Source organism: Erythranthe guttata, chromosome 11, assembly GCF_056151865.1.
Source record: "Erythranthe guttata isolate IM_541 chromosome 11, IM_541, whole genome shotgun sequence".
In the NCBI taxonomy this organism is placed as follows: Eukaryota; Viridiplantae; Streptophyta; class Magnoliopsida; order Lamiales; family Phrymaceae; genus Erythranthe; species Erythranthe guttata.
The window spans coordinates 10,129,888-10,142,297 of NC_142543.1; the positions used below are offsets into that span (position 1 = coordinate 10,129,888).

At 37.1% G+C, this 12,410-nt stretch overlaps 1 protein-coding gene across 1 annotated transcript; it reads right to left on the reverse strand.

Moving 5' to 3' along the window:
• Nucleotides 1–7,567: 7,567 nt before the first annotated feature.
• Nucleotides 7,568–7,945, reverse strand: LOC148766985 (uncharacterized). Its single transcript, XM_088825887.1, has one exon. The coding sequence runs from the start codon at nucleotides 7,943–7,945 to the stop codon at nucleotides 7,568–7,570; it is 378 nt and encodes a 125-aa protein (XP_088682013.1).
• Nucleotides 7,946–12,410: the final 4,465 nt, after the last annotated feature.

Genomic DNA, 12,410 nt, shown 5'->3' on the forward strand with positions numbered 1-12,410 from the left:
GGTTTTTTTATATTTTTTATTTTTATAATAATTGTTTAATACTTCCAATTCTAAATGTGACTTTAGACTTCATAAAATATCAAAAATATATTAGATGTTGCTTTACTTGGTTACAAATACGGTTACAAATATGTGTAGTAAAACATATTGTTACATACACAAATTCATAAAAACAAAAGAATTACTAAATTTGTTACACAAAAGCAATTAATCACAAAAATATTAAAAAAAAATACAAACAAACAAACAGTAAGCAATTTTACATAATATATATATATATATATATATATATATATATATATATATATATATATATATATATATATATATATATATATTGATTAAACCTGCAACGAAATATACATACATATATATATACATATACCCGAACCCGGTTTGGGAGCACCGGGTACCCGAACCCGGAAAAAACTCGGTTAATTCAAAACTTACCCGATCCGGTCAGTTAATACCCGGCCGGGTCGGGTCATACCTGAATGACCCAACCCGAATGCCCACCCCTAGTACACGTGCCTGATTCCCAACAGTATTAACGTGACTGTTTTTGCGTATGGACTTTAGCGATTGTTTTTGTACATTATTCTTTATGCGTACTCATATCCTTTTATTGTAGGTCGTATTTTCATGAGCGTTTTCGGGCATGCACTTTTGCACGAGTACTTTTGTGCATGGATGCTTGTCTTCCTGTGCAATTTGTTTTATGCTTGTTTGTTGATGCCTATTCACAACCTAGTACTGTAGTTCATGTTTTCCCGACAATTTTTGCGAATGCCCTTTTGCGCGAGTACTTTTGTGCATGATTTTGTATTTGTTATTATGTACATATCGCTTTGAGCGAGTGTTGTTGTGCATGTTTCTTGATGCGTATTCATATCCCTGTATTGCAATTTGTATTTTCATGATTGTTTTGTGTATCATATTTTGACCATTTTCGAGTTCGATTAGGGGAAATTTTCTTGGGATTGGAAATGTAACCCACTGACTTAGCTTTCAGATGCCGCTAGAATGAGGTGATTTGGATTTCGGAGAAGATAGATATTCTCGACATAATGTACACTCCCAAAGATGTTGAGGGATTCATTCTTCGAAATTAATTTTATGTTCTTCATTGCAACTTTTTCCTTTCTTTTTGATCATTTGTCCTTCACATATACCTAATTTTTTATTTCCTGTTAAAAAAAAAAAAAATCTACCAATTAAACCACAAATATAATATAATCTAAAAAAATCCCACGTATGAGCAAACGTATTGAGTGAAATTTCTACACTTAACAATGTCTTCTTGAGAGAGTGCTTTTGTACATGTTTGTTAATGTGTATTCAAGTCCTATTATTATAGTTCGTGTTTTTATGAGCATTGTTGCGAATGCACTTTTGCACGAGTACTTCTGTTAATGGTTTTGTACGTGTACGTTTGTGCATGTCGTATTGAGCGAGTGTTTTTGTGTATGTTTGTTGATGCGTATTCATGTCCTAGTATAATAGTTCGTGTTTACGTGACTGTTTCTGCGAATGCACTTTTGTGCGAGTAGTTTTGTGCATACTTTTGTAGTTTTAGTTTTGTACATATCTTTTTTTGTGGAGTGTTTTTCTACATGTTTGTTGATTCTTATTCATGTCCTAGTGATATGATCCAGCCATGCATCGAAGTTAATGTCGAGCTAAACAAAGTGCACACTCTCATTGTGCATTATGATGAGATGGTGGTGTCGAGGTCTAACGCATTAAGGCTTCGAGCTACAAAACACCCATGTTCGTTTACGCTTCAATGGCTGAAAGATGGTACGTTCTGCAATGTGGTGCAGGGATGTGTAAGTTTATTACCGAACATAGAGATCGATCATGAGATCAATTTTGTTTATACTCCTTGTTATATTTATCCAGATTTGAGGACGAATCCTTTTAAAGAAGGGGAGTATGATACGATCCTAGCAAGCTCAAAGATGAAGAATTGGAAGAAGAGAAAGCGAGTGAGATTAATGGAGCCATTCGTATTGGAATTGAATAATAAAGGCTCGAATCAGGCCTTTGAAGAGTCCTTGTTGAAGAATTGGAAGAAAAGAAAGAGAAGAATTCGTTGGACTAGTCGAATACCATGCATCCGAGATTCTCGCTTATTTCTGGCAGTTTAACCATTCGGGTTATAACTCTATCATATGACGTCAAATTAAGGTGATTCCAATTGCTATGGTAAGCCAACTGGAATTTCTACAACTTTCATGTTTTGTGTGGAGAGAGATTCTAAGTTTAACAGTTTTCTAATGAATCTTGAAGTTCATGCACGTGCACAGCCAATTGTCTACGCGAGATTATAAGGGTGATCGAGAGGTCGACTTAAAGATCAAGTTATCTAATTTATTTATGCACTTTTTAATATTGAGGTTTAATATATTTTTATTATTTTAGATTTCTTTATGGTTAGGAATATGCTTATTTATATATAAGTTTCCTTATTATAGATTAGATAGGAATCCTTTTCCTTGTGAAGAAGGAGTCTTTTTAGCACTTATAAATAGGTTGTCAATTTGGCTTATTTTAATGGATGAATTTGATTAATAATTTTTAGATTATTCTCTTTGGTTCTTTAAGAACTCTTCGAACACAACGGAGGATTCAATATGTTCACCCCGAGTCAATCTTTCACAATTGATTGTGGCGTCTTCACATACCAAGGTTCTTGTCTCTTTATAGACAACGGGTCGCAGTTCCACCCTTTGAATCTTTGGTTTTGGATGTTTTTCGATCTTGCTTCCGCGTAAGGTATTGGGTCTCGTAACAAGTTCTACGGGGTTCGCAATACCTTACGCGGAATTAAAACTTGCATAAAATCATAGAATTCAGTTCATAAATCCCACATAGGGTTCAAAATAAAATCCTAGAAATAAATAAATTAGCTACTCATGATTAAAGTAGAAACGAAATAATAATTCATGAAAAGATAAACTATGCTTGTAGTTTTCGAATTCTTCGTCTTCGTTATTACTTCTTTGCTCTTGAAATTGCGTAAAAGATGGATCCCCAGTTGTGTTCTTGACTTCATCTTATATAGGGTGGAAAACTTGGAGAAGAAGGTAGTTTCCTTGTGCAATAAGAATCCCTTTACTGCGCCTCTACGTCTTCTCGGACGGCCGTCTGGATTTTAGCTATAATTCCAGACGACCGTCTCAATTCCAGAGACTATTCTTCAACAGATGAAATTCGGACGGTCGTCTGAGATTGAAGTGTATTTCTCCGACGGCCGTTTGGGCTATAATTCTTCACATTTTTTACTTCTTCACTTTTCGCCCATATTTTCTCCAAAATTGCAGTTTTTGCCCTGTATTTATCCAATTCTTCAATTTGTACCTAAAATTCAATAAATCAACATTTTAAGCACCAATTATTATTAAAACACACCAAAAGCTCCAATTAAAAGGTACGATTAAGTGTAAAAATATACACTTAACACACCCCCAAACTTGAACTTTTGCTTGTCCTCAAGCAAAATCTAATCATAAGCAAAAAACTCAACTACTATATCTCATTACCTAGATTAATGATCAACTTCACGTTTTCAAAACTTGTAATTATAATGAAAATTCTTAGTCACTTACCATTACCAAAAACCATAAACCATGCAATGGCTTCAAGCATCCAATATTTGTAAATTAAAGATACAAAAAATTTATGCTTACATGCATATGTTTGACTCCAAATACTCACCACATTCTACTACTCTACTAATATCGAATATTAAGGTATTGGGATCATTGGGGATTTTTGGCTTTCAATTGTTAGGCTCTTTGGTTCGAGGTAGGAAATATGGGTATATGTGGCTATGCCTTTTGAATTGAGGTGATTAAGCCAAAATTTAAAAGATATGCGTTTCAAACAATGAATTCACCTCTAAGAACCTTAATAAACTCGATTCTTAAGAGTTCAAAAGTCTCCACTTTTTCTCTTAAGACAATGGATCGAGCTATCAAAAACAATTCAACGACTAGTCCTTTCTTCTCCCTTCTCCCTTCTAGTCTCTTCTTCTTCTCTCTTTCTTTAATATATATATATATATATATATATATATATATATATATATATATATATATATATATATATATATATAATTTTTTTTTCTTTTTTTTCTCTTTATCTTTTTTTTTTTTGGAAGAAGAAGAAGAAGGACTTTTATAACATTTTCTAACCAAACTCCAAGGGATAATTTTTCAAGAATCTCCATCTATTCTACCTTATACAGATTGGCTAAAAGAAAGAACACCTTTTCTCCGAAGCTCAAATCATGGTTCTAAGGATAATTTCGATAAAAAAAGTTGTCTTGAAAGGCTCAAACGGTTCAAAGAAGGCCCAAATGATATCTCAAATCACTCACTACTCAATACTTCGTATCATAAATTTCCTAAGGTGAGTTCTAATACCGAACATAGCATTATCTAACACAAATTAATTCCAAATTTAAAATACAAAACATTCAACCAAAGCAATGCACAAAGTGTGATTTCTAGCAATAATTCGTTTCTAAGTTCCGTTGAATCGAAAGTTAAACAAACATCTAATCCTCATCACACAAAACAAGCAATCTCATCATCAAACATTGATCATCTCTCATCATCATAAACCATCAATGCATTCGACTCAAGCAATTGTTTTTTATATTTTTTAAATAAAAACGATAAAAGCAATAAAAATACAAAAATAGAAAAATAAAATAAATAAAACCTAATGCATGCAAACTAAAGCAAATAAGCACAAAAACATGTTTTTCACCCCCAAACGGGATAATTACTCTTTTGGTCCCTCATGTTTCGCCCGATTTCCCTTTTGGTCCCCCTTGTTTCAAAGTGAACAAAGTTCACCTCCAAGTTTCAATTTTGAACACTTTTGGTCCCCGCCATTACATGTCCGTTAGCAAGTAACGGAAAACACTATTTTGGGGCGAAAATTAAATTTTGAAACTTTTTGGAGCTGAAAATAATTATAAATTTAAAGTAGACTACTTATAATTAAACTTTTAATAATATTAAGTATAATTAAAAATAATTTGTTTAATTAATTTATTTTTTTGTTATTAATTTTTTTTTATCATAAGTAGTATAATTAAAAATAATACTAAGCATGATTAAAATAATTTGTTTAGTTAATTTTTTTATTATTAAAAAAATAATTATAAGTAGTATAATTATAATAATATTAAGTATATTAAAAAATAATTTGTTTCGTTGATTTCTTTTTTTTTTTTTAATTATTAAAAATTATAAGTAGTCTATTTTAAATTTATAATTATTTTTGGCCCCAAAAGATTTTAAAATTTCAATTTTCACCCCAAAATAGTGTTTTCCGTTACCTGCTAACGGATATGTAACGGCGGGGACCAAAAGTGTTTAAAATTGAAACTTGGAGGTGAACTTTGATCACTTTGGAGGGGACCAAAAGTGAAATCGAGCTAAACACGAGGGACCAAAAGTGTAATTATCTCCCCCCCCCCCCCCCCAAACTTAAAATTTCCATTGCCCTCAATGAAATTAGCACAAAGATTAAGGATACAAAACACCTGGCTAGTCGGAGTCGATGTGATTGGGGTGTTCCTCCCTAACCCTCTCATGCTCCTCATCATCGGAAAGCTCGGGTACGGGCTCAAGAATCGGTGCCGGTAGAGGTGTCGGCTCGATACAATCGGGCGTCCCGCATCCCTAGTGTTGTACGATAGCTTGTAGCATTTTTCTCGACCATCTTCGAAGTGCCTCCACCGTGTTGACTTTATGTTCGATGGTAGCCAACCAGTTCCTCGTAAGTGTCATCTCTCGCTCCATATTTTCTCGGAATCATCGATCGGCACGTGAGCTTGAGTCTTCGGGATCGTTTCTTGCTTGAGGTTGAGGAGCGACTTAAAATTCGGCCACGGCTTGCGGCTCGTCATGGATTGCTTTCTTGAATTGCGAGGCCGCGAAATCGGCAATGGCTTCCAGATGGTGAGCTTGGTGTCGTTCGGTTGTTTGGGGACTTTCTTTCTTCTACACAACTCCGTGACGAGACTAGGGAAGAATATTCCCTTTGAGTTGTCGGGCATGGTCAGCCAAAGTTGATCGTGCATAATTGCCCCGACATCGACCGTCTGCCTCATGATGATGTAAAATGCAAGAGCACACCGCTCGTGGTTAATTCAACTAAAAGAGGTAGTCGGGATCACGTTGGCACAAATGAACGTCAACCATGCCTTGCCTTCATAATTTATGCTTTTCCAATTGAGCTCATACGTCCCCTTATCCGGGTACTCAATCCACGTTGGATGCCAATCACTTAACACTTCACCAATTTGCTCTTTGGTGATTGCATCTCGCATCGCGCTCCACTCTTGGTCTAAGTACGGCAGTCCATATTATTGGTTGATAGCGTCCGTCTCCCACTTAACATATATGTTTCGTACAACACTTGTGGTATGATATGGATGCTTGAGTACTAACGTGTTAGCATAAAACTCTCGGACGATCGAGATGTTGTAGATCGGCTCCGGTTCACACAACTTTTGCCACCCTCGTCTTATAATTTCTTGATTAAGGTTAGCGAAGTGTGGTAGGGTGATTGTCAAGGCTCGTTCCATGATGACATTCTTATTGGCTTGTTTCTCGAATAGAGCGGCGGTGCCTTCGACACTAAAAGCTTTCTTTTTGGGTTGGGAAATTGTTGTTTTGGTGGAATCTTTCTTACCTTGGCCCTTCCCTTTGGACGATGATGCTTCACTTATGCGGCCTCTTTTGTTGGGCGACATAGTCGGGAGAACTTTTGGAATAGATTTGGGGACAATTGGAAGAGAATCAAACCCCAAACTTGGTTGGAGCAATTTATCGAACACCTTGTGCGCGTGCCTTGAATAGGTAGATTTTGGAGAATTTTATTCGATTCTCTACCCTCCTTGCAAATACCAACACAATATAAGAGTTCAAGAACTTGTGATTGAGTTTTGTGTGTGAAATTTACGAATTTGGAAGGGAAATTCAAAAATTAAAAATTTAGGTGTGTGAGTTTGAGAGAGAGAATGAGTAGGGTTTGAGAAATAATGAGGAAGAACTCTGATTTTTCCTTCTTTAGTACGCCCAGAAATTATTGTGGACGGCCGTCTCGTTATACATAATAATTTTTCGGACAGCCGTCTCAAAACCAGAGACTTGATTTTCAAGTTTGTGGATTCCGAACGACTGTCTTAAAATTTATACAGACATTCGGATGGCCGTCTCGGGCGTCTGTTCCTCCCTGGATGTCAGACGGCCCGTCTGAGATTTTGCACAAAAACTCGGACGGCCGTCTCAAAAGCGGAGAATGCCTCTGTTTCCCAGACGGCCGTTTGGGATTTTTCTTTGGTTTTCGGACGACCATCTGGACCCTCTGACCATGTTTTCGACCCTGAAAATTCAAATTCAAAAGGACTAATTGGAATGCATGCCTATGAAAATTAAAACAAAACATAAAATAAAAAAAAATACGAAAAATAATAAAGCTCGGGTTGCCTCCCGAGAAGCGCTAAGTTTAAAGTCTTCAGCCAGACGTTGCTTCTTTATCCTCAAGCAAAAGTGACCAAAGCCACTTGGCGTTTGCCGATATATCCCCAATAGTGTTTCAATCTATTCCCATTTACTTTGAATACTCGCTCTGAATCAGGGTCTTTGATCTCGATAGCTCTGTATGGAAAGACTTGTTGGACTATGAACGGCCCCGACCATCTTGATTTAATATTTCCCAAAAACAACCGAAGCCGTGAATTGAACAAGAGAATTTCTTGCCGTTTTTGAAATTGACGGTGTAAGATGTTGTTACCGTGCCACCTTTTGACTTTGTCTTCGTACAACCAATTACTCTCGTACGCTTGCTCGCGTAACTCGTCGAACTCGTTGATTTGCAATAACCGTTTCTCCTTTAATTCATTGTTATCAAAATTCATCTTTTTTAACGCCCAATAAGAGCAATGCTCCAATTCCAACGTAAGTGGCAAGCTTTACCGAACACCACACGGTAAGGGGTCATTCCAAATGGCATTGTAAATGCCGTGCGATACGCCCATAGTGCATCGTCGAATTTTTTCGACCAATCTTTTCTCGTTCGGCCGACCACTTTTTCCAAGATATTCTTGATTTCGCGATTCTTAACCTCGACTTGCCCATTCGTTTGTAGATGATATCCAAGTGAAACCTTGTGCTTTACGCCATACATGCCCATCAAGTTGTCGAATTTCTTATTGACAAAGTGCGATCCACCACCACTAATAATTGCCCGTGGTGCTCCAAACCTAGTGAAAATATGTTTTTTCAGGAAAGCACACACTACAAATGCATCATTAGTAGGGGTGGCTATTGCCTCCACCCACTTAGTAAAGTAAACGACGGCCACTAAGATGTATTGGTTATTGAATGAATGAACAAAAGGTCCCATAAAGTCAATACCCCAAAGATCAAAAGGCTCGACTTCGATCATCGTGTTCAATGGGAGTTCGTCGCGAGCCGAAATATTGCCCGTTCGTTGGCACCTATCACAAGTAATGGCGAATATATACGAATCTTTAAAATGAGTGGGCCAAAAAAACCTGATTGAAGAACTTTACGTGGTGTTCTTTCACCCCCATAATGTCCTCCATCATCCGAACCATGACAATGAAAGAGTATGTCTTGTTGCTCATGTTCCAGGACACATCTCCGTACCAACAAATCACTGTATTGTCTAAAAAGAAAAGGCTTTCCCAAACATTAAATTTAACATCATGCAAAAATTTCATGAAAATTAAGATTCGGTGGAAGCACTTGACTAACCAAATAATTTACATAATCGGCAAACCAAGGCAGATTATTATCAATAGCAAGCAACTGTTCATGAGGAAAATTTTCGTTAATGAAAATTCTATCGCTTTCGTCTACATCATTTTCAAGTCGGGATAGATGGTCGGCTATTTGATTTTCACTACCCTTTCGATCATGAATTTCGATGTCAAATTCTTGCAACATTAAAATCCACTTAATAAGACTAGGTTTTGCATCATTTTTAGTAAACAAGTATCCGAGGGCAGCGTGATCAGTAAAGACAACAACTTTAGGTCATAACAAGTAAGAGCGAAATTTTTCAAAAGCAAAAACAACGGCTAATAACTCTTTTCCCTAGTAGTGTAATTCAATTGTGCATCATTAAGAGTTTGACAAGCATAGTAAATTGATCGAAAAAATTTCTCTCTCCTTTGACCTAAGACGGCACCAACCACAAAATCACTAGCATCGCACATAAGCTCAAACGGTTCGTCCCAATTCGACACACAAATAATAGGAGCGGATACTAACCTTTGTTTAAACTCGTTGAAAGCTCGAAGGCACTCACCGTCAAAATTGATTTTTTGTCTCCTTCTCGAGTTGGTTGCATAAGGGCTTGGAAATTTTTGAAAAATCCTTTATAAAACGCCTATAAAAAACCGGCATGTCCAAGAAAACTTCTAATTCCTTTGACCGAAATAGGTGGCGGAAGGTTTTCAATTGTGGAAATCTTTGCTTTGTCCACTTCCAAGCCTTCGCGTGAGATTTTATGCCCAAGCACGATTCCTTCATGCACCATGAAGTGACACTTCTCCCAATTTAGCACAAAGTTGGTTTCTTCGCACATGCGTAAAACCTTAGCTAACATGCAAAGACAAGTGTCAAAAGTATCACCGAAAATATAGAAGTCATCCATAAACACTTCAAAACCGTTCTCTACCATATCGGTGAAAATAGCCATCATGCACCGCTGAAACGTAGCAGGTGCATTACATAAACCAAAAGGCATGCGTTTAAATGAAAAGGTACCATAAGGTCATGTAAACGTGGTTTTGTGTTGATCATCCGCTGCAATGGAAATTTGATTATATCCCGAATATCCATCTAAAAAACAATAAAATTCCTTACTCGCCAACCTATCAAGCATTTGATCAATAAAAGGTAAAGAAAAGTTGTCTTTTTTAGTGGTTTTATTTAACTTCCTATAATCCATGCAAAATCGCTAACCCGTCGTTGTTGTAGAGGGAATTAATTCATTATTTGCATTACGGATAACCGTCACACCTCCTTTCTTAGGAACATGTTGAACAGGGCTCACCCATGCGCTATAAGAAATCGGATAAATAATACCTACATCAAGCCACTTGAGAATTTCCTTCTTGACTACCTCTTTCATGATGGGGTTGATACGCCTTTGTTTCTCTACCGACGGATGTTGTTGATCATCCAAAATGATTTTGTGCATACAAAACGAAGGGCTTATTCCCTTGATCATAATTTTCGATCCAAGCTCCAACTTGTGTTCTCGCAGTACTTCCAATAGCCTTTGTTCCTGCAAATTAGATAGAGATTGTGAGATAATTACCGGTAAAGTATCATTCTTACTGAGGTAGGCATATTTGAGGTGTGGGTAATTCTTTCATCTCAAGTTGTGATGGTTCTTCCAATGATGTTTTGAACGCCTTAGGGGTGGTAAGGGTTGCCAAATCCAAAATTTCAAACTTTTGTCGAGCGAGAAAGTCGCCGGAATCTAACCAACATAATTGTCCCTCCACTCTTTCATCTCCGCAATCGTTACCCACAACCAAAGATGCCTCCAAAGAATCCAAGAGTGATGAATCACAATTTTCAAAAGAACAATAATCCACTAAATCAATAGAAAAGAATTGTGAAGGCGCTTAATTGCATTAAAAACATTAAATTCAATAGTTTGGTAGTATTCTCTCGTCTTTCTCGGGTGAGATGTAAACTGTCATAAAAAGATTTATAATTTGACGCCATGACGAGATAGAGTAGGGGGCTTGCTGTTAAAGTAAGTGACCAACAAACGAACTTGTGGTTGTGGTCTTTCCATTTATTCTTGTAATAAATAATCCTTTTTCGTATTAATGATAAAATACATTGGCATTCTATATATTTGTCCCTTGTTCAAACATAGATATAGCTCTTACAGTTATTCCAATTACTTGTAATTGATATTTTAGGATCGTGAGATATTTACTTAAGTATTATAATTGTTAAACGTGTTCCTACTCGAAGGGTTACGCCACCAATGAGGATATCGGTCTTTCCCATTAAGAGACTAGCACTTAGTGTATGTGTACTCCGTCTCATCAGTAAACGGTATTGTCATATCGGCATGCTTAAGTGGGTGCTCGTATGTTGACGAGTTCACTGAACTCCCTCACCCTAGAAATCTCTAAGTGGTTCTCAATAATCGAGTAGAGATATCTATGGTATGTACACCATTAGTCCTTATGACCTAGACATCACCGTGACTTCACTAGAGGACCAGCTGTATCGTGACCTGTCCGTGAGTTCCACCGAGGACCGCCCCAAGGGCCAGTGTTCGTGCAGTTCGAAATCTAGTGGGAGGTCTGTGCATAGTAGTCGGGGATTCGATAGCTAGAATAGTCTTGGATGTCCTGTGTGTTTTCATAGTTTGTAATCTTTAAGTCTCTGGCCATAGCTGACTAAGTGAAGATTAGGGAATTCAATTCTCTAAGTCATGCACGTACCGATTACAACACTTAGAACGATCGCACAGTTATTGAACTACTAAGGAGATCTCAATGAACCAATGCCTGTAGTCCGATCGGGACATATGAATCGAAGGGATCGTACTGTACGTTAACTATATCAAAAGATTCTTGCAGACACTTCATTTGTATGACGCATAGTTGCCAGACGTCAATCTTGATTCGTTGGGTAATTAAGTTGAAACGAGCTTTATCTTAATTGTAACTCTAAGGACGAGTTTAAACCACAAAGAGTTGTGGACCCACGGCTAGCTTACACCAGAACCATCGAGGGTCACACTTCTCGTGCACTCGAGTTCTTTGAATAAACTGTCAAAGATAAAAATGTTTAATCTTTGCATAATTGGAAGTCGATACAATTGAGTCCAATATTCGTAATTTGGAATTACGAATGAGAAAAGGAAAAGTAAAAGAACTAGGCGAACATCTTAGTGAAATTTCGAAATTGGGAAGTTTCCAAATTTAGAAGGTCCGGGTTTCCACTTTTAGAAATTAGAAATCGAGAATTGGCATTCGTAATGATGAGGACGTTTCAATGATTCCCAAAATATAATCGTTATAATCTTCCAATCACTGTGTTGTGAGAAACGAGCGAATAAAGACTAACGAACTTAAGCTGTTGGGTCGGGTCCAACTTAAGCTCGTTAGGGCTTTTATACAAGACACTATAAATACAAGATTTATCGGTCTTGCACAATACAACACACACCATAAACCCTAGCCGCTCTTCCACACGTCCACGGCCATCCTTCACCACCGTCGTCGCCCCGTCGCCGGAATCGGTGTCCACGCACCGATAACATTCGGTAGTTCAATTCCTTTTTTCTTTATTCTTCCGTTAATTCAAACTTTTGCG

What these genes read in the sequence shown, in the direction of transcription:
- LOC148766985 (XM_088825887.1), bottom strand. Translation starts at nt 7,945, where the DNA reads ATGAATTTTGATAACAATGAATTAAAGGAGAAACGGTTATTGCAAATC.